General features: G+C 39.2%; 1 protein-coding gene across 2 annotated transcripts in view; it reads left to right on the top strand.

Annotated features, from left to right (window-relative positions):
- The window catches only part of RNF217 (ring finger protein 217), a 64628-nt gene that overhangs the window by 29876 nt on the left and 11821 nt on the right, over positions 1-22931 (top strand). For both annotated transcript variants that reach the window (XM_082050117.1, XM_082050116.1), the window contains exons 2-4: positions 3452-3685; positions 10565-10729; positions 17715-17916. In XM_082050117.1, the coding sequence (XP_081906243.1) occupies positions 3452-3685; positions 10565-10729; positions 17715-17916 (601 nt within the window). The remainder of the gene's footprint in view (positions 1-3451; positions 3686-10564; positions 10730-17714; positions 17917-22931) is intronic.

Here is a 22931-nt window from a genome sequence, read left to right as displayed (position 1 = left end):
GCCATCTGTTTCTGTCTTCTGTTGCTGATATCACTGTATTTTAGGGCAGTAAGTGGACCTGTGCAGAGTCTGGGTCCCATTCCATCCCCCTGCCAAAATATTTTCGAATAAAATGTCAAAAACTTCGGGTGGAGGGGGATAATAAAGGTACATATTGCTCTCCTGATAATTTTAGTGTTATCTTTCTGTAGGATGAAAGTCATGACTGTTTTATCCCCATGAATTGTAAGCAGAGCTGGCCCCTCCTGAGATGCTTCACAGGAGTGATGCACAGCTGGGTGTGAGAACTGGATGCTGCCTGACATTCACCACTGTACTACAGCTCAGCTGCTTTTAGACGTGTCTGAATTGTTCCTCATGCTGTGAAAATACACCATGCTGTTGTGTATACCAAGAGTTCCTAAGTTCTTAATACAAAGTGGTATTTTGAAATTCAAGGACTTCTTAAAACTTGGGGGTTTGACATTGTGATAAGCTGATACTGAAGGATAAGGCTCTTCAAAACGTCTTAAAAAAAATCAAGGGAAAGAATAAAACTAGTTACTTTGCCCATGTTATAAGAGATTTTCTCTTCTTTTTTCTTTCCCATTCTGTAGCACCTCTAGGGTCTGCAGGCTACCTCTAAAGCTGTATTGCATCAATTGCTGATGCTGGTGCACAAACAAAGATGGACTGTTTTGGTAAGACAAGGCTCCATTGAAGTTACTGCTAATAAGCAAACCAGCTCTGTTCACTTCAGTCCTATTCAAAACACAGGAAAAGGATCAATCTTTGCCAAATGTGAAAGGCTGAAACTATTACAGAGGATAAAAATGATTTACTTCAAGTGGGTGTAAAACATATTTTCAAAATAAACACTGAAACCACACTTGACTCTTACCACATGTATTAATCATATTCTATGTGGGCATGAAATACAGAAAGTGTTCAGCTTTGTATTGCCTCATTTTATAAATGCAGGTTTGTTCTAACTAGCATTTATAAGCAGTACTTCTTAAGTACCAGCTTAGATGACAGATACAATGTGCCTTCTCACTCTGAAGTGTTACTCAGTCATAGCTTACTTTACTCTTAGCAAAAAGGACTTGCCTCTTTTAGCATTTCCCTAATGCTTAAAAATACCCTTGAAACCCTGAAGTAGTCCTAGGTGGGATTAATTTGACTATTTGGCCTTAAATTGTTCTACCTACACTTTATTTAAACAGAAGTCTATAATAATCCTTCCAGTAGCGTGGTAGCTTTTGATATTTCTGTGGCAAATAGTTTTCCTAGTTTAGCATGTTCAGGTGTTCTAGTGTTGCATTGATCATGCTCTTTTTAAGCACAGCTCCATGATGTACTGGGTGATTGTTCTGAGAAGAGTCACTCTGATGATGTCATAGAGTCATAGAATAGTTTGGATTGGAAGGCACTTTCAAAGGTCATACATAATATGCCAGAGCTAAATTTTCACATGCTGCTGCAGGTGAATTAGTATCCTACAGGTATAAAATGTGGACATTCCCCAGCGTGTAGTTTGTGGGGTGTTGGTTGTGTTGTTCTGGATTGGTTTGTTGTTTTTTTTAATACCTTTGAGTACATACTCCTACTGTACTTAACACTGGTCCATTTAAAAGCCAAACTGAGCCTAGCCTTATTTGCATGTGGTCTGCTCATCTCTTACAGCTGGAAATGAAATTCGGGGAGTTCCCTCCTGAGAGCGGCTGTATTGGTGGGGGAGCCGCCTCTCCTCTGGCGCAGGCAGCTCTGCTTGCGCCCTCAGCTGTGGCTGCACAGGGCACTGCTGCAGCAAGTGCTTGTCCAGGTCATCTCTGCCATGCTCTGGTCTGGGGTGGGCTGCTACTGTCCTCACCCTGCTTTTCACTCCCTAATATACACCTAACCTCTTTGCTCTGCTTGGGTTTAGCTGCACTGCTGAGAGAACAAAGGCAGTACAATAGGGATCTTTTTGAAGTCAGTGCGAAGCTTGGATTTTTATACCATTTTGTTATGACTGTTCTAATCCCCTGGCTCCTGACTCAGTTAATTATCATTCAACTAGAGCCCATATGGCTCCATTGCTGAGGCAGCAATGACAGGGTTGTGTTGTGTTGGTTTGTGGGTTTTTTTCCTCCTTTCTTAGCTTAAATACTGCATTAGTGGAGTCTTTGTGTCTTCTGGTACCAGTATGCAGCAGTAAGATCTGCATGCAAATCTGAGGTGTACCTACCATATTTAGTGTATTGTTTGGCAGGCTGCCATAATGAACCATGCTAAGGAATAAGCTGTCTAGGGAAATCAAACTTGCCAACCTCGAAGCAGTAATTCCTAGAAAGAGATGCTGGTTACACCATTAAACCCCTTTTTCTCTGCATGGAGATACTTGCTAATGAAGGAATTGGGCTTGTGGTCAGCTTTACTTGCACAGTCGGCACTCGTTCATTCAAGATTACTTGAGGGATACACAAACATGCTCAAGCTGGGTCCTTGCAGACTCTTGAGACTCAGCACGATTTATTAACTCTGGTTCAGTGCCAAGCAAATGCAACTCTGCTGCTCCCAGACCAAGTAGGATCTGGTGTTTTGGCACAGAGTCCGAGCTGTTAAAGCCTGCCAGGCGTGAAGGGTGCAGACCAGGGTGCAGTGCTCTTCTTGGATCCGGGAGCTCTGGAAACACGTGAATATCTGACCATATGGATCAGCTTGGGACCACCAGGGTTCATTAGGTCAGCAACAGTTTAATCCCTTTTAAACTTGAGCTTGCTTCTGTGTGTGCTTTTGTTTTCATCATCTTTTTAGAGGTTTTTGTTAAGGGTTTTTGGGGGGTTTTGGTGAGTTATTTTGAACTCTGAGTTCTGGGAAAATTTATTATTTTGGTCAGCCGCAGGCTCAGCTAACACTTGGTGCATATGCTGGGTGGTGCGTGAGGAGCTTCCTGGAAGCAGCCTGCAGAGGCACTGAGCTTGCTGACCAGGAGCCAGCTCAGGCCTAGCGCTGAGTCAGAGCTGCTAGACTCTGATGATCCTGAATTGACTTTAATTTATCCACGCAGTGATTCCCAGCATGTTTTGCAGTGAAACAATATATAAAAGTTTCCATTGCCTGCTTTCTCACAGCCATTATGAGCTGTGATAGTGGAGTGCTGACCATTGCACACAAAGCGTGGAGTTCTGGATGAGTGCTGCTAGTTAGGGCTCATGTTTTGGTTCAGTGAAGCCATGGTGCATACACTGAGACTAGACATTTAATAACTGCATAAGGGTAATTAGCCTTTCTGTTTGGATTTGAAAATATCTTCTAGAAAAACTGCAGTGTGTTTGGAGTAAGTCAAAGTAGTTCTGAGACAATGTACTTGATAGTCTGTGGGTTGTTACGGTACTTGAAATTAAATTTTCTCACAAAATTCAGAAATGCTTGCTTGCTTTTGTCAAGCAAAAGGTCTTACAGCTCTTCTGGGTTTCTCCGTACACAGGTGCAGCTGGGACAAGCGGATATAAAATGCCCGATCACAGAGTGCAATGAACATCTGGATGAAACAACTGTCCTTTATAACCTGCCCCACGATGACATCATCAAGTACAAATATTTCCTGGAACTCAGCCGCATTGACTCCAGCACCAAGCCATGCCCTCAGTGCAAGCACTTTACAACCTTCCGGAGGAGAGGCCACATTCCTACCCCTGCCAAATTGGAGAACAAATACAAAGTGAGCATGCTTGCCAGGGCTGTGGGTTAGATGGCACCGCAAAAGTAGGACAGCACTTGGTGGGCATCAATTGAGCTTTCTTGGATCACTGGGGCTGTGTGCAAGCTGTGATTAGGAATATGAATCTGTAGTACATCATTGATTAACTACTTAATTGATTTCTAACAGTTCAAGCAGTTGATCTTCAGTCCTTATTTCTTTGGCAGGTGGTGTAATTTTTGTCCTGACACACAATTTAAAGAGTATTTTCTCTCTGACATGCAAACAATATGATCACTATCAGAAGAGACTAGAGAAGGGAAGTTATCACTCTAACTAGTTTTAGAGACACAGCTCCAGCAGAGATAAGTTTTCCCTGATACTCTGAGCAAATGAATTCTGGGCATTTATGGAGTTAGGCAGTTGACTTACTCCTTCCTTAGAATGAGATTCTTGGCCTGTTATGCTGCTTGGTTTTAATTTCTTCATCCTCTTACCAAAGGTTATACATTACTCTAGTCTCATCACTCACAATACAGAAAACGAGAAATATGATCCAGTGCGGAGATGGGGGGTGAGGGAGGGGGGTGGAGAGAAAAACACCACTTTTCCAGCATTTCTTTAAGTAGAAGATTTGCTTATACTCTGATTTCAATCAAAGACAAAAAGCAAGAGAATACAGTTAGAAGAAGTTTTGAGCTACTGAAGATCCATCTCATTTCCAGAAGATGAAGGTTCTGTCTGCAGCATCATGCTCTGTGTTAAGTTTTCCATCCGGTTATTAGATTCATTGTGGTTAATTTCATGATTAAGCTGGCCTTTCCTGGACAAACCAGTTCTTCTCAGTAGGAGTTTAGATGACTGTTTAGATAGCCCTAATTACACAGCACAAGATTCAACCTAGTATGGAAATTAAAAGGTACAAGGTTCTGTATCCAGTGGGGTTGAGACCTTGGTAAAGCTAACTCTGAGTTATGAGCTTCTTCTATATATCTGTGCAGTGCGTGAATTACAGGCCACAATGTCTGCTGGACTCATCGTTTTTAGATTTTTGGCACCTTACATGGAGGTGGAGAAATTTGAAACTGCAGGTAAAATTCCTTCCACCCACAGCCATTCTTCACGCATCCGCTTGGCATTCCCTCAGATGTGGGCAGGCTGTGCGGTCCAGGGCAGATGAGATGTTGCAATGCCTCTGCAGCAGCCTCTCGTAAGGCACCAGCGGCCGTTACTGTCCCACCAGTGAGGGTCACAAGTGGTGCAGTTGTTGTGTCATGGGCATGCCAACTCTGAGAATATTCCTCAAGGCTCAAAATGGGTCATTCTACCCACCAGTGCTCTTTTGTGATTTAAAATATTCCCACCACTTCCCTACAAATCATAATCAGAAGGAATTGGGAGGCTCTGTGATGCATTAAATAGTACAAGCAGTTCGCTGGTCCTGTAGTGATGTTTTATGTGTAGCTCTGATCTGGAGAGCTCAAGTCTCCTGGGAACAGACTCTGGCTGAATGTGTCCTTTGAGCTGTGGCCAGGTGTTGCCTGGAAGAATGTCTAGTTGTTGCTGGCCAGAAATATAGTTAGGAAAGCAATAGCAAACAGCACAGATGATCATAGCCCAGGGCTTCAACCTGCTCCCTGAACTTGTGTTCTTTTCTGGCATAGGTATAGTTTTAGTGACTTATTTTAAGCTTAGCACAAGAAAGAGTTTTGCTGCAGGGATAAAGATGTAAAAGGAAGACTATATATAACGTTGTATATATGTAAGTAATTACATACACATGTAGCTGTGGACCATTATTATCTCACTTTTCTTGGATTCTCATGTGACTTGTTTGTATGGTAAGCTGTCTGTGCCTTGAATTATAGTCTCTTTGGAGGTACAGACTCAGTTTCTTCTGCATATAGCATAGGAGACATCCCGCTGGAGACTGGGAGACTTGCTTATTCACACAGGAGCATTATAAACAGCAGTTGCACCAGAGGAATTCTGTACCAGCACTGGAAGTGCTGCCTTCAGAAGAACTGAGTCATGCGTGGGGAAATCTGCGCACAAGCCTGCTAGTAGGATGACTGCACACAGGGGCTTAGTGCCAGTACCCTCACTTTCCTATACACTGCAGCAGGAAAACATTGTAAAACCCAAGAGTACATTTGAGCAGATATTTTTGGAATGCTACTAATGGCATTCCTAAAATTTGATACACTTCAAAATTATAAATAAACGTAACATCTAAATTTAAAGAGGTAGCAAAGTTATTAGATTAATTTTCCTTACTGCTGGTTTATGTGAGCTAAACTGATCTAAGCCCAGCAGTTCAGTTTGTGGCTGCTGTGTTTCATTTTTGAGAGCAGAGTCTTGGTGTGCTAAGCCTAGAGTGTTAACTGATGCATTTATGTTGAGAAAGGAGGAGGGGAAGAAAAGGAAAGTTGCTAGCCAAACCTTTCTTCTTCCATTAGCATGACTTAGGACAGCACAGTAGAGCAGTGTGACTATTTATTTTCCTATATCAAATATTTATATCACAAATGGATCCAACTTTAAATAACCCTGCCCCCTCTCTTATGACATAAATTGGGAGTGTAAGACCTGGTTGTAGACAAGATCCTAATAAAACTTTAGTCAAAGCTGGTGTACCAAAGTGCAAAAGGAAATTGGCACAAATTGAAAAATTGGTAATTCAGTTCCTATGCATGGAACAGATATGGGTTTCATAAGAATGAGTATGTTGACTTGTTCTGTGAGAGTTGTTTTTTGGAGGGGGAGGAGGGTGTCTGTCTGGTTTTTTTTTGCTTTCCCCTAAGCCCTGGATTTCACCTGTTGTTTTTATGTCAGTTCTTTAAACTTCCATGAAGGAGCAGTTCTTGATTCTTAGAGTCTGTTTCTCCTTCATCAACCTGTGAGGTTTATAATGAAGTTTTCTTGTTCACTTCTGTCAAGAGATATCCATCACATAAAAGAGGGGCTTGAGTGCTTAGCTTTGGAAATGTAACTGTGTTTTTCGATGTGGTTGCTATATGAACTATCTATTGTTAGAACTAGTCAAGAGTTTCTGAAGCTTGGTGCTCTAGAACTAGTAGGAATCTGTACCTGCAAAGACGCTGTGATGGAGTGGATCTGTATAGTTCATATCAGTCACTTCCCGCCTTTTGGGATCAGGTTTTAACCTTGAGTAGCAGATATCTTCATAGTTACACATCACTCCGGTCTGCCTTGAGCCTGAACTGCTGCGGACATGGTGCTCTCCCTCTTTTCTCTCAGCTGTTTGTTCCTACCAGCTTGCTTTTGCTCATGTTGAAGTTTTGGTGTCACACTGGGAGCTGGATCAAAGATCAGCTCCAATGGGAGACAAGATTTGTTTTGTTGTTGCTTGCATTTTCAGCTGGTACAGTAGAAGGGATGGGTTGGTGATAGAGGAGACAACTGTTTTGGCAGAAGCCCGTATTTATTTTGGAATAAAGTGACCATGTAGCTAGAGATTGTAATTTGTGTAATCAGCTGCACAATTCGGCCATCCTATTCTATAGGTAGCGGTCCACTAAGCAGCAGAAAATCCCACTAAGCTTTTTGCAGCTTCAGGCTCTCACAGTATTTTTAATGTGTGGTCATTTTTGCTGTTGTCATCTCACATTGACCAGTGTTCCTTATTGCTGTTACCTACCAATTTTGAAAGGTCTTCTTCTGAGAGGGAAGGAAAATGATAGTTAAAATAGCTTGCAGTAAAGAGACTAGCTAAGAAAATGGAAAATGTTAGCCTCAAAGGTCAGTGTTTCAGAAAGCTGAGAACCAAAAGGGTTATTATGAGAAGTTGTATAATCTTTTCTATTTCAAGGGAGACTGATCTCCAGAAGGTGTAGAAGTTTGTGTGTGTATCCATCCTGTCAATTCTGATCAACTGAGATGGAAGTCATAAATAAATGGAAAAATGTGTGTGAGGAAAAACTTATTTCTAAAACCTCTATATAAATGCTTTGTTTTCAGATACAGTTTGTCTGCTTTGCTGGACTATAATGTATTTTACTACTTTAAATTATAGGTAAATAGCATTTCTGTGTCATTATGATTTCGTGCACTGATATTGAAGCATAAAGCAAATCGTACTTGACTTTTTTGCTGTCAGAAAAGCAGAGAAAGCATGGAATAAGAATCTGGAAGACTGCTCTAAGAGAAGTCAAGTGGCCCTTTCAAAATGTAAAAAATATTTACCAGTGCAGTTTCGTGGAAGGTGCTGTTAGGGCTGGCAGGTGGAAGAGGAAAGTAAGAGCTCCAAACCTGTAATGAAGTTATCAGTTCCCACTAGTTTACTTCAGTTAGTCAGGGCCATTCATAGTAACAAATGTTGTTCTGAGTTCATCTGGTTCTAGCCTCATTCTGTATTTCAATACTTGTAGTCAGTGTGCATGGGTAAGATTAAATATATATCCTGGTGGCTGCTATATTTCTTGCAGTTATATACATGCTATAATAGAAAGATAGAACCTGCAATGGATTTGTGTCAGATTTTCACCCAAAAAACCCCACAAAACTTATGTTTTAAAATATACTGGCATTTTATTTAAGGAAGAAGCTTTAACTTGCCACTTCCCAGATCTGTTGGTTTGTGTTTGTATTTTTTAACATTCGTATTCCATCTCAAATGTCTGAATACTGCAACTGATAAAAACTTTCAGGCTGCAGAACACTTAATTTGGCTACAAACTTCATCTTTGGCGTAACAAATACTGAGTAATACAATGCAATACCTACTACACTCTGTCTTCCCAGCAGCAGGTCACCATGGTGTGCATTATTGAAAATGTAAACTTGGGTAAAAAAGAAGGGAAAAAAGATATGGAGATATTGGGCAGGATAATCATTAGTAAATCTGTGTTGTGCATATTGGTTTCTAAAGGATTGTGGAAACATGGATCAGTGCTCCATGTTAATTTGGTTAGTAGCAAGTTTTATCCTATTCTTTAGATTCTTTAGAGGGAATTTTTCTCTTTTTTGTTAAGCTGGTTTCATTAAGAGAACTCATCTGGGAAGCAGAGATGCAGGGTCATGTAGACCCTTAGGTGTAGCATCTGGGCCAGTAGACCAACATATTAGAGAAAGGGCACTGGTTATGTTATTGCCTTGGTTTTATACTTTATCTTGGCGTTAGACATGATTGTGTTTTCATGCAAAAAGTAATAATGCTTGTAATCCATGCATTGCAGCCTTAATGGGTTGTTTCCCTGCAAGCAAGTTTCTTTTATTGTTCTTTCCAACTTTTGTGCTGCCTACCTGGGTCTTCGGTATCTTGACAGAAAGCATAAGCGCAGTTTTCTTCTGTGTGAGGTTTCGCAGTGTGTACCTTAGCAGAAAGGTCACTTTGTATAATAGCAATACAAAGCAGTAACTCATACTTGCACTGGGTACAGGATATCAGAATTTCATACATTTTAATGTTACACTTTCTTTGAGTCTGCTTGATATGAAGGAAACATATGTATTCTAATACTTATATGCACATACAATATATATTTTTACAAGGACAATGGCTAGTAGAGGGTGTTATAACTCACAAAAATGTTAATGCATTATAATAGGAAAATCAGTCAACTTTTTGATGCTGCTTCCCTTCTTTGTACTTTAGCCTTATGCCCAGTCAAAGGATCTTGGAGGGGAAATTGCTGTCTTATGGGTAAGGAGAAAAGTATTAGCTCTCTTGACCATTAACTCCCATTCTTGCACTTGCTGATCTGTAGATGTGGATTGACATAAAGAGGTAAGCTGAAGTGATGCATCGAGCACCTCATCATACAGGCCACCATTGAAGGTAAAATACTTGGTTAACCAGTGCTGTACAGACAGAGGTACATCATTTTATACAAATGAAGCTATGAATGTTATACACGGCTGCAGTGTGAAAAAAACAAACATAACAACAACAAACACACATTTGCTTTCTACAGGTGAAGTTAAAGACAACCACTGAAAAATGTGTCAGCTAAGGTCATAAAAATGCTCAGCTTAAGCCATTGTGTCAATTAGATTTTTAATGTGAAACATTAAAGGTGAAAAACTAAATGTCTCGGTCATGATCCAGGTAGGAGGTCAGTTTCGTATCAGATAAGCACCTGCAATGTGCCTGTGTTTATTCTATGACCACAGCAGCTGCTGTAGCCTGTTTTTCAAAAACATACCCAGGCTCTGGAGGAAGACCTGGTGACAATGGTACCTGTTGGACGAAATTATGTAAAACCCAGGAAGTGGGAAGAATAAATCCTTTCTCAATTTAGGGAGCTTGACTTGTATTTTTTGATGTTAGGTGTTGTCTGTAGGAAGCGGGTGGTTTGGTGCAGCTTCAACTGACCCTTTCACAATCAGGAGCAAAAGGAGGTACCTGACTTCCGGGTGGTAGTTGTGGCACTTGATTGAGACCCTTGCACTTGGCCCCTTTTTCCCAGGACCATTTCTAATATAAGCTTCCTAACCCATTCTGAGCTCCGTAGAGCCCCTTCAGAAGACCCGTTATTCCCTGGTGATAGCCTTGGCAGTGTTTATAACTAGAAGACTCAGATCCACCACACTGAAAACTGACTCCTGATTTTGAGGTGATCTCGTGTGTGTATTGGAGGCAACTGAATAAGCTTCCTGGATTTTGCCTTTTGGTGTTTGAGCCACACATTGAATTTGGTTTTCGTGCTTTGTTTGATTGGGGCCTTTCCTGACTTCAGAAATTAGTTCTGTGTTTTCTCTCTTTAAAAACAAGAAAAAAAAAGTTAGCTTCAACAGCTTCTTGTGTTTTTAAAACAGACATTTCAAAAGATGTTAAACCTTTGCTGGGCAGCTACTCTGAGCAGTGGTTTTAAAATGGGCTTTCCAGTTGGTTTGACAACCAGCTTGCAAATGTGTGGTGTTCTCTCATTTATACAGATCCAGTGTCCGTCTTGCCAATTTGTCTGGTGTTTCAAGTGCCACTCTCCCTGGCATGAAGGTGTTAACTGCAAAGAGTACAAGAAAGGAGACAAGCTGTTGCGTCACTGGGCCAACGAAATCGAACATGGGCAGAGGAATGCCCAGAAGTGTCCAAAATGCAAGGTGAGCTGCTCTCCTTTGGTGTAGTGACTTCAAACACTTTAAATTTGTATTTAAAGTAAATATTTGTAGGTTCTGCTCAGCATTAGAAACGAAATTCACGTTTGCTGTGCAGAATGTTGTCAATGACTTGCTGAAAAAAAACAGATCAGATGTTTTACTTGGTTTTTCCTGCACTGATTCTGCAGAACCTCTCCATGTAAAAGAAACATTATGGAAATCATAAGAGTGGGCTTTGATGTATACTTAAACTGAATGTGTTACAAAATTATTCCTAAAATAAAGCTTTAAAGAACTGGAAAGCTTGAGAGAAATATTATGCCCTTTGTCAGGTTTTCCAAAGAGCTTGGCTGGATTCATGTTCTGAGAAAGGCAGAAATTACTCTATCAACAAGTTAACTAAGGGAGACTTTAAGATTTGGCAAAAGCCGAAGCTTTTTTAGGATTAAATGTCAGTTCTTGACAAGCCTTTCTCATTAATTAGTTTAATTTTCAACACTGAAGTGCAGTCCTGCACCCTAAAAATGTCATTAATCTTTTCCAGGATAGGAAATATTTCCCACTATTCAAATGAGATGCAGCAGCCCTGCACACCCCTGCCCTGGCTGCTGTTAATGAAGGTGGCCATTATATTTGTTCACTATTTTTTTCACAGCACTTAATTCCAGCTACTGATAGAGTAGCAAGTCAAAACCTTCATGGTGGGAGACTGCCCTTTTTTGGTTTTTTTTGAAAGGGAGTACCTAATCTGAACCTGTATTGGTCTACATCTACTTCATGGAGAGGACAAAGTAAGGAAACCGGAACATTTGGTGGGAAATAAATATTGAATGGGAAGATTTACTTCTAAATGTCTGCCGTATACTTTGTCACACTTTGAGCCTCACCCTGTGTAAATAAGAGAATGTTTAACAGTTTACTAAGTGTCTTATTCTGGTCTTGGGAAAAGAAATGCCTATGATGCCATAGCTCGAAACTGAAAGATTTCAAAACACTGAGAGAAACTCAGAAAGCTCTGAAATCAGCAGCTGGTTGTTTACCCTTCCTCCCATGCACATGTGACATTTGAACAAAGTTTTAACAGCTTGCTGTTTGACAAGAGTTGGTATGTTTGAGCCAGTTCTAAACATGTTCACTTTCTGGGAAGTCTTACAGTGAAATCCTTTTACAAACTTTATTCCTTTTGGAGTGAGAAGTAGTATCTGTTTTGTTTCTAATTCTTTGACTTGTGTCCAGATTCAGATTTTATGACAGTGTGAATGAGGTAACTATTGAAACAAGTTGTCCAAAAAGAGAAGAAAATGCACCAAGCAAAAAGTATGAATGTGGGAAAGCAGGGAGAAGAGAGCTGCTAGGTGGAAAGAGGAAGGAACTAAAACTGCTAACTCTAATATGTTTATCCATAATAAATTTTAGATTTGAAATGCTAAATGTACAGCTTTGTTTGCCATCTTCAAAAGAAAAGGCTGGATGCTTGGAACTTATTCAGGTTAAGTCACTAATTTTGAAGCCTGAAGTTGCATGAGTTTGGCTACTAATTCCAAAAAGACTTTAGGTTTATTTTTTTAATTAAAAGAAAATAAAACCTTCTGCATGGTGGGAGGCAGTATGGAAAGTTATGAAACTAGCATAGAAAAAGAACCTTTGTTAACAATGTGGTAATGTGGTATTATAAGTGATTATTGAAGAGGGTGTTATTGTTACCACCACTCCTGATATCTTTTTCTTCAGAGGTGAAAAAATTTCTTCCTGCCTGCAACCTTTAAAATGTTTATATCAACAATGTTGTTTGTTTGTTTTTTAAATCAAATCTGTAACTAGCAAGTAAGCAAAAGAAGCACTTAGCCAGTGGTTAGTGGTACTATTCTTTTTTCTTTTTTAATTGGTTACTGAGTAATTATAAAAATACATCTTATGCAGCATTCTTCATTAAAGTATTAATACATGTATGGGCACGTGGGAATAAACATACCAAGAGTTAATCATTTGGAGTCATGGGGATTGAAGCTAATACTTTCTCTGTCTCTCTCTCCAGCCACCCCCCAAAATCTCTATACAAATAACATTGAAGCAGATGATTATTGTATTTACAAATAAAATAGAGAAAAGAGTGACACAGAAAACAGAGTAGGTAATATACTATTTGATCTTTTTCCTCCTTCTACGTTTGCATAGGCAATGTTTCAGGTGACAACAGATTTATATTCTATTTAAAGAACCTCTTTCATGTGTTGTTTAAAAATTTGCAGGAGCCAAAATTAATAAATGGATTGAGAAAACATCAAGATTAAATTGTGTCAAGATATTAGTATTAAACCTTTACACTAAAACTGAAGTTAACAGAAATTACAGGTAGAAACTTCAGTAGAGGTAGAATTTCTTTACTGAGATAACTTGTAAAATTACAGGTAATATGATATGATACTGATAACAATGTAAACTGTGACCATACTTCATAGCTATCTTCTGGAAGTAATTATATATATACACAGACACATATACACAGAGACTCTTCAAGTAGACATACCATGGAGAGGTAGAATGCACAATTATTATCTTGTCTGGGTGTGCAGGAGATCAGAAAATGCGAGCACTCTAATTTGAATGCTAACATCACTGTTAAATAAGCTTAAACTTGATTACTTTTTCCTATAGGTGGATACAGTTTTAGTGTACTAAATAGAAATAGCTTATATTTACCTGATCTCTCTGAGATATGCTTACATGAGCAAATAAAAATGTTATACGCTGTCAAAATACATAACTGTAAGTTCATTTTGTGACTATAGATGAGCATGGAGATATTACAAAATGCTGCCTTTTTAAAACTCTATCATTAATTTTGACCTTTTTTTTTGTTTTAATTGAGCCTTTTCTAAAGTTGTTATACACTGTTTTCAGAAACTCAGCCTAGACCATTTTTCTCAACAAGGCTTGTCCATAAAGGGCTCCCTACATAGAGGGAGCTGGCTAATGAGTGCAAATTTGCTACACCCTATTAGATGCCTTTTCATAAAGTCTGTAGCCTTGTTTGTCTTTCCCCACTCCTATTTTAAGAGTTTTTTTTACAACTTCTTGTGACAGCAGGTTTGCAGCAAAATGCCTTTTTTCCTCAAGTGTTGTTACAGTAGAGACAACCAAGGAAGAACTTCATGTTGGTGTTACCTTACTGCAGATTTCAAAACCACCACTGTCTGAGGAAGCACCAAACAGTGGCTCTCGCTTAACTGCCAACAGCAAGGATGTCAATGCACATTGAGGAATATCTACTTCTTATCTGTGGATTTACTGTTCTGATTAATATGAGTGTTATCATATAACTCGGGGCATAGTTTTTGAAGGTACCCTGTGAATTATTTCTCATCCTTTGAAGGGAGGAGAGTCCTTGCTTGTGTATGAACCGTTAAGTCTGTGCACCAGGTTTTCTTCAGGACTGGAGGAGAAATGGCCACTCTTAATCTCAGATCTCTTGGAAATGATTTACGTGGAAGATTTGTGGGAGAGTGCATGTAACATGCAGAGGTGGTAATGTGATGGTCTGAAATAGCCACTGTGCTACTTCACTTGTTTCCTTAAGACTGAGCTCTGTGTTCTTTTCTGTTGTGTAATTTTCCTGCTGTTCCAAGGCACTGAACCCCGTGTGACCGCAGCTGACTATAGCCAGCTGCATTCCCAGCCCCTGCGTTCCCCCGGCTGCCTGCCACGGCATTGCCTGCGCGGCAGGAACACTTGTGAGATATCTGACCCATTGGTGATGGCTTTCCCATCCTATAGATTCGTCATCCATCTCTGTCAGTACATTTATCCTGAGGGGAGGGAGGCACGTCCATCTGAACCACAGCTGAAGTTGATCTGGTGAAATGTCATGTCTTGGGCTTGAAAGCAGCTGGACTGAATCATACAAAGTTCATCTGGCATTGTCAGTCTGCATGCGTCTGATAGGGAGTCCAATCTCCACATCTAAGATTTGAAGGGTTTTTTAATTTTCTTAATTAAGTCTCTCCTCACTATCAAAGGGAAAGTTTTGGCAACAAAAAATATAGGCAAGTAAAATCAGTTATTGCAAATTGGCACCTTTTGAAGATGCTTGTATATGTGCAGATAAGTGGTCACTAAAAATTAATACTTTGATTTTTAAAGAAGTAAAGATAAACTACATGTAATTGCAATATGTGTCCATAAGAAAGTAAATCTTATATCGACTTCTTTATGTTTTAAGAGGACACTATGTCTGGAGGGTGTAGAACGGAAAGAAGTAGATTTTAGAGTGACTGGAGTGGTGGCTGGCTAACTGGAGCTTGATTGCTTCTAGGAAAGCGTGGGTAGAAGGGTAGTAGGCAGTGTTCAAAAGGTGGGTATTTCTGAAAGATGTTGAGGGTAGAACGTATAAAGCTATTGCCAGCATGTACTTGAATTTCTAACCAGCAAAGAAAATTTCTTTTTGAAATAAGTATGTAGTAGTTTTGATATTAGTCTTTGCAGTGAGGGTTTTTACAGGCTCCAGCCTTGTAAAGATTTTCAATTAGGATGGATGGTAACTTAATAGATTGGGTTGGTAATCTGGAGAAGATAGAGGAGAGTTAAATAGTCTTGATTTAAAAAGAAAAAAAAAACCACAGCTATGTTAGTCTCATAAGATCTCGTTCTCTCATTTACATTTTTAAGATGGAGATATGTCACTGAATCAGCAGATAAGGAACAGTACTTCTAAAATTACAATGTTATGTATAGTTGTCTGAATTTCAGTCCCCTGAAAAACTAACTGGAATTAAATTTTAAAGTTAATTTGTTATAATACAATAAAGCCCCATGTGCAAACTCCACAATTCAGGATTAAAATTCCTTAATTTCATTTGAAGTTAATCATTTAGGAATCAAATGAAATAAACTATGGTTCTGTGAGTAGGGTCAACAATTTTCCATATAAAAGCTGGAAAGTACAGGCGAAAGTCAAACTAACAATATGCACTGTTTTATTCTGAAGTGAGTAACTTAAGAAATTATGTTTAAGTTGGTATGGTATTGGGTAGACTTTTTTCCTTTCCACTCTACTTGCAGTAAATGCTTAAATGTGAAAATTTTGAAGTCGAGTAGCTAATAAAGTTTACCAACAATGGTATTTTTTTCAGGTGCTTCTGGAGAACAGGGCACCTGTGATATATGTGAGGGAATGACACAATGAACCAAGCAGCAGCCTTCCTCAGGGCACATAAGTAACTGCTTGGTCAGTTTACTTGCATCCCTTCTGTGGGATGAATGCAAGTCTCCTACTTGCTCAATAGAGAGTAAGGTTTTATAGCCCAATCCTCTTTTATTCGTATGTGTGTGAATGTCTTTCCCTTCTTGTGCATAGAAGAAGCATTTGGAAGCATAGAGATATAAATTCTGAGAGTGCTGTCGTTTGCACAAGGATGTTGGCAGGTGCACTTGGAGCTAGTTTTTAATTATATCTGCCCTGGAATCTTTAACCAAAAGTACTTCAGTTTGTTATGTGTATAAAGTGCCAGTTTCAGTAGGTGTTCAGGTGTGTGAGGGTTCTCAGATGAACCCTGATCAGTACCAGAGCACAAACACGCTTCACCCTCTCAAGAATGTCGGATACCCCAGGAGTCACAAGCATCCCTGAGCTTTCAGCATCACTGGTGCTTGCAGGACCACTGAGCACTGATGCCTTTCTTGTCTTTACCTGTACCTCCCTGCAAAATAAATACATATAGATATGGATAAGAATTTCAGGAAGCATTAATTATTCAACAAGTAAAATTCCAATTGGATGTAAGGGAAAAAAATATTCCTAGGGAGCGTGGTGAGGTGTAGGACAGGTTGCTCAAAGAGACTCTGACATACCCATACTAGGACATTTTAAACATCTAGTGGGATGAGGCATGGAGCGATCTGACCTGACTTTGAAGTTAGTCCAGCTTGGAGCTAGGGGCTTAAATAGATGACATCCCAGGGTTGCTTCCAACCTCAATTATTAGGTAACTTTATCTACCGTTCTGTTGTGAAGCATGGTCCCAGGTTGGGAGGGCCTTTAGCAATTTTGAGAACTAGGAAAAGTGTGTGTTTGCCACCCTGTTAGCTATAGTTTTAGCTGGCAAGATTTAGGAGTAGTTGTGTAATTGTAGTTGATTTAGTGAAATACTCAGCCCCAACGCGACCTTCTCTCATAAGACTCTCAGAACTATTAACTAAAACTAAAGCCTTACAAAAACTGTGCAAAGTAGGTAAATGTATCTGTTTTGCAGAAGAGTACATGGAAATACAGGTATGGAGTATGAAGTTTTTTCATGCAGGTGAACAGCAGAAAGATGGATGTAGAGCCTAGGCAGCCCAGCTTGATGTTGTACTATGGGCATTATTATGAAAGCTTGGTGTAATTCTTTTACGTGGTTTGTGGAACCTTTCTTAAAAAACAAACAAACAAACAAAAAACACAAAAAAACCCATAAAAAACAACAACCACTACCATATTTTTTTTTTCCCCAAAACATTAACAGCAGAGCCTTTCTGGCATTTATTACAAAATGACAAATTTGTGATGGTAATGAGAAAGGGAGCGGGGCCACAGGTGGCATAAGAGGGAAACCCATCCATGGAGTTCATAGTTCAGAGGTCATAACCATATTTACTGTGCTGCTTTTATTTTTAATAAAGTTTGGTTCTAATGTGTCTCAAGTTTTCAGTAAGGGCAGGGATCACTCAGATACAAAGTCTTTAAATAAAGAAGGAGGATTATATGGGAAATTATGTTTGGAAATCTGGAAACAACCATAACTCGTATTTGATGCTCTGACACATGCCTTAGAAAACCATTGTCTCAGTACAGCTGCAGTATTAATTAATGCAAATGCTGAGTTAAGCAAGGGGTTGCTTGTGGTGTCTTTTCATCTGAGGCACGGACTGTGCCAGGTAGCGCCCGCTTTCCTGTGCTTAGGAAGGGGGAGAAATGATCTTTTCCTTTTTTCTTCTTCTTCTTCTCTTAAAGATCCACATCCAGAGAACAGAAGGGTGTGACCACATGACCTGTTCACAGTGTAACACTAATTTTTGTTACCGTTGTGGGGAGAGATACCGCCAGCTCCGGTTCTTCGGGGATCACACGTCAAACCTCAGTATCTTTGGATGCAAATACCGCTACCTCCCCGAGAGACCCCATCTAAGGAGATTAGTGCGAGGCTCTGTCTGTGGTGAGTGGATAAACGTTCCTTGTGGAGAGCCGCACAATGAGGTGATTGGGGTGGGGGGGCAATAAACTATAGGTTTCAAGTCTTGGATGGGCAGCCTGTTGTTTAGTTATGTAAAAGGTGATTTATTAAATATATTTAAATATTTAGCATTTGCACTCCCTGGACTGTGTGAGTGTAAGTATTGTGTCCTCTTCTGATAGCTTCTGTTTCCAAACCTTTTGCAATTTGTAAGCAAACTGGAAAAAATACTGTCCATATGCATGTTGCTGGCTGTGATTGTAATTCTAAAAGCATATAGAGGAAATGGATCAGAGCAGGAACCTTTTTTTAAATGAACCTCTGTGTCAAGGATCCATTTCAATGAAGTGTTGTTTGCATTTGAACCTGATCTGGGTTTGGAAAATCAAATAACTCACATTTACCCATTCTTTTAACTGTTAGCTTTGGTTCTGATAAAATCCAGCTTAAAACAACATACAATGAAATGTATTAATTACTCTCACAGGAATATGATGCCAAAAGCTGGACGTTTTTGTTAAAAAAAAAAAGGAACTCCTATTTGCTTACGAGGCTTTTGAACAAACTTAAAAATACAGAAATAAATAGCAAAGTAGATAAAAATTCAGAATTATTGGATGTGCCTACTCTGATACGTTTTGTAGAGATAAATATTTCAGCATGTGAGAGAATCTAGTCTAGATTAAAGACAATGCTGGCCCATGAGCACATGGGTATAAACTGTTACTAAATAAATTTAGGCCTAAAATTAAATAACCATTTAAACGGTTTAGTAACTTTTCAGAAGAGCTTTTACTAAAAGTCACAATGGCAAACAGTGTTGTAAGCTGTTTTGAAATGGATCTTGGTATATTTGGTGGAATTAGCATCTGTGATAGCACGGGACTGTGCTCAGAGACATTACCAACTATGTGCTGCTCATGTGCAAAATCATAGGTAACCTTTGTCCAAGATTAAACCTTCTATGGACAATGAGGCTACAAATGTAACACAACATAGATCTGCCAAAAACTATGTTGTTATTGTCTTAATTTTTGCAATGGTTTACATTAAGGTATCCAAATATGCAGTTAGCATGTTTTAATGCCACATAAAAAGTCCAAAATACATATGCGTGTACTGTATGTGCATAACTACTATTAAAATTTTCTTTTTTCCCCTGTTCATTGTTTTGAAAAGCAATAACATAGCCTTTCTATTTTAAAAAGAAACAGCTTTTACTAGTAAGAAAGAAAATTAGTTTATTTGCAAACAGCGACTTGGAGGCAATCAAGAAATGTGCAAGTGCATATAAGATTTAAAGTTTATCGAGGAAGATGTATATATTCATATTTATAAAAGCATGCATAGAGAAGGTATAAGATACTTTTTTTGCATATCCTCTTTGCAAGTGTACTTGTGGTTTGCCTTAATTAGTAAACCAAGAAAGACTGGCAAAGCTCAAAGCCTCAGCTTAAATTCCTTGTAGGGTTTTCTGTTAAAATTTTCTCTCTAGCACTACCTCTGTCATTTGGTGTTACTTTTCACAGGACTCGTCATCATTTGAATAGAGACAGAGCTGGCTGAACCTGCCAGTGTATGTAGTAATTGCCCTCATTTTTATAATAGCTTGTTACAGCCAAGTTGTCAATGATTCAAATGATTCTGCATTGGCACTCATGACCTTTAATCACCATCATCTCTAGAGCTCTAAATTTTAGTATTGATCCTGATACACTTCACAAATAACTGCCAAAAAATTCCAGAACTCTTACAGAACTCAGATGAAAGTTTTAAAAAATAAAAGTTTAGACTATTTACATCAGGTTAGGATTCAAGAATTTGGCTAACTGCTCTTCCTCCTTTGGATTAGATTTTTACTATGATTGGCATATGTAAGCCAGTCTAGATTTTCTTTCCCCTGTTTTTATTCCCCCTTTCCCCTTTTTTTTTTCTCCCCATTTCCTTCACAAATGCACATGTGGGTGTGCACACTTGGTTTTTTTTAAGACGGCATTATATTGTTGTAAGATCATCTCTCCTAACATTTTTCTTCCGAGATGGTACAATCCCTGACTGGGATACAATGTCAGTTCAACTTGTGGATTCTGCCATCCTGAATGGTGGAAATTTGTCAAGATCAGCTATCTTTGTAAAATTGTTCTATGCCTGTTAATTAGCAAGTGTGAAGGTCTGCCTGACGAGTTTGTCCCCAACAGTGGTCAATTAGAATTAAAATCTCACTCGCTGTCTATTTCCAGTAATCATTGCATTGGTCACTTCCTTAGTTAAGGTTTGTGTCTGAACCGTTGCTTAATAACTATCAATAGATGTATCCTTCACCATTTTCTCAGTTCACTTTCCACAGTTCTTAAGTTCTTACTTCCACAACATTTCTAGTAGGGGCTGTAGGATTTCACTATGTGCTGTGTGAAGAAAGTACTTCCATTCCTCTGTTTCTTTTAATCAATTCCTGATAATGTCACTGGTTACTTCTGTTATGATGAAACTGAGTAAATAAGAATAGCTTGCTTACCTTCTCGTATCTTCCTTTTATTAGATCCTCCATCACATCCTTCTTTGTCATTATCTTTGCTTTTTGTTGTTGTTGTTTTGTTTTGAACTGAAGGTTCCTAGTCTTAATCGTTTCAGATCAAGTTGAAAATCCAGAAATGTTTAATTCCAGTTAAGGATCACACCTGGGATCAGAGATGTCCTGGTATCTAGAACTGTAAATGTAAACATATTAAGGCTTTATTAGGCAAGAGGGGGAGCATCATCATCAGTAAGTGTTATTGTACAAGCCTGGATTTTGGTTCTGTTCTGAGAGTCAGCAGAAGATGTTAAAGTGGAGATGGTAGCAGAAAAATAGGTTGTTAGAAGCATAGTCTCTAAATTTTATTAACACATGGCAAGAAATAAAGGTTGGAATTCCTGTAGTAAAATGCCTCTGCTAGTTAGTTAAGTAGTGACAATTAAGAGGACATTATCTTGGCTGTCAATGGGAGACTGGTGGGGTGTTGGTAGGTACATGTTCTTCTGTGACTCTTTTGTGTGCTTGCAGTGCAGAGGAAATACTGAAGTAAATGTGGTGATTTTGTAGCCTTGTGCAGATTTTTGGCTTGTTGCTGCTGGATCCAGGTGGGTGGGGTGTGTAGAAAGGAAAGAACGCTTCATGGCAGGCTGGCATGCTATCATGGTTTCTGTTGGGAAGCGTTTGTGCCTACAATCAGAAACTGTTCTGTAATAAAAACCAGGGAAAAGCATTTAGGGTTGCATAAATTTAAACATGCTTTTCTTCATAAACCAATGATTTTGTAAAGTTAATAGAAATTACAGGGAGGAGAGTCAAAACTGGGAGCAGAAATGGTGTCTGAATTTGATGACATTTCTCTCCCCCTTAAGCTAGCATTTTTTAGAGAAACTTTGTCCTGTGACCAGTGCAGTAAGGTGAAATTGTTTTTATACTTCAGTCCCAGCAGACTTAGAGATTTCATTCTCATAGTAATTATTTGGCTGCATTGTTGAAGGCAGAATGTTTGGTTATAACTAGAGTTAGTGATGAATTGCACAAAAAGGAAAAACATGTTCAGCTGTCTTAAATGTACTGAAGATACCACTTAAGTACCACCTGAATTCACGTGGGCGAATTTTATTCAAAATCAATTGCTAGGTACTTCATGAATACATAACAGGACAGAAGATGTAATGATGCTATTAAAGCAAATGAAATTGGTAATTTTTTAAATGCTTTCAATCACTCTTGTTTGGAGTTATTTTGAGGTTTTCCTCATTCTACGTTCCTTCTCCTGTCTACACTTGAGTAACTTATTTGACAATCTCTGTGTGTATAGAATGCAGCACAGTGGAGTCCCAAGAAGTTCTACCATTAGGATGCCTAGCAACTATAGTAATACCAATAATGTTTGCCATTTTTTTTCTTCTAGGAATTAAAGTTTCCCACCCACAACGCTCTTATGAAATTTAAATTCTATCAAAACAGAACATTAAAAGGGCCAATTCATTTAACTGCTGTAAATATTTCCAAAATATCTAATTTTTCCTTCAGACTGCCCAAATTAGTGGCTCGGGTTATGAGAGGGTTACATCATTATTGAATGAAGTAATCCATTTACTGTAACGTGATACAAGTGACTTGAGAGAGGGAAGGGTAGGGAAGAGAGAGGTAACGAACTCACTTTTCGTTTCTTTATAGAGGTGATCTCTCAAACACACGCTTAACTTAAAAAATTGCTTAATTTCTAACCCCGATCAGGCTGCTGGTGCATCAGTACAAGTGCCTGCCCTGCTGCATTTTTTGAGCAGCAGAGACAAGCGACATCTTTGATCCAACTGCTCAACCAGCACAGCCAGGGAGATTCTGCCATTTAGTTGGAACCATGCAACACAAGAAAGCTAACGGGGATTCAAAGTTCAGCTTGAGCTTAAGCGTGTCAGCAGGAAACCTGCCTTCCCTCCATGCATTTCTACAGATCATGAACTCAACGGAAATACAGAATATGAGCAGGTTTTATTTGTTCTTAAAGTCTTACGCTCTAGCCGGTGTGCTGCACAACCTCGTTGCCTTACTCATGTAGGAGCAGCAACATGTCCTTTTAAATGTTGATCCAAAATAGACTTGGCTGTGGTTTGATTTAGACCTAAATCTCAACTGTACATAAGGACTTTACCACAGCCTTTTAAAGCAAGCAGAAGCGTATTTAGAGGTGATGGTCTCATTGCCTTGAACTAACCTAAACTCTCAAAGATGCTGGTTTGCTTGGCATCTTTCCAGGGTGGTTGCTGAACAGTAGCATTCTGGAGAAGCCAAACGATAGTAGCTTTATAGCTATCATGTTTCTGCCGATGCCTGAGGGATTTCAGAATGGAAACAGAAGTAAATGCAAGCTAACCGTTAATGTACAAAATGAACTGTACTCAGAGAGTTTTGGTGGGTGAAGAGGGCGAAGAGAAATGTGTGCAGGGAGCTGGCTGGGTGGTGATAGCTCCTGGCTGGA

This window comes from Streptopelia decaocto (assembly GCF_964273445.1).
Source record: "Streptopelia decaocto genome assembly, chromosome: 3".
Classification (NCBI taxonomy): domain Eukaryota; kingdom Metazoa; phylum Chordata; class Aves; order Columbiformes; family Columbidae; genus Streptopelia; species Streptopelia decaocto.
Note: the sequence above shows the minus strand (reverse complement) of the source record. Positions and strands in the feature narration are given on the sequence as shown.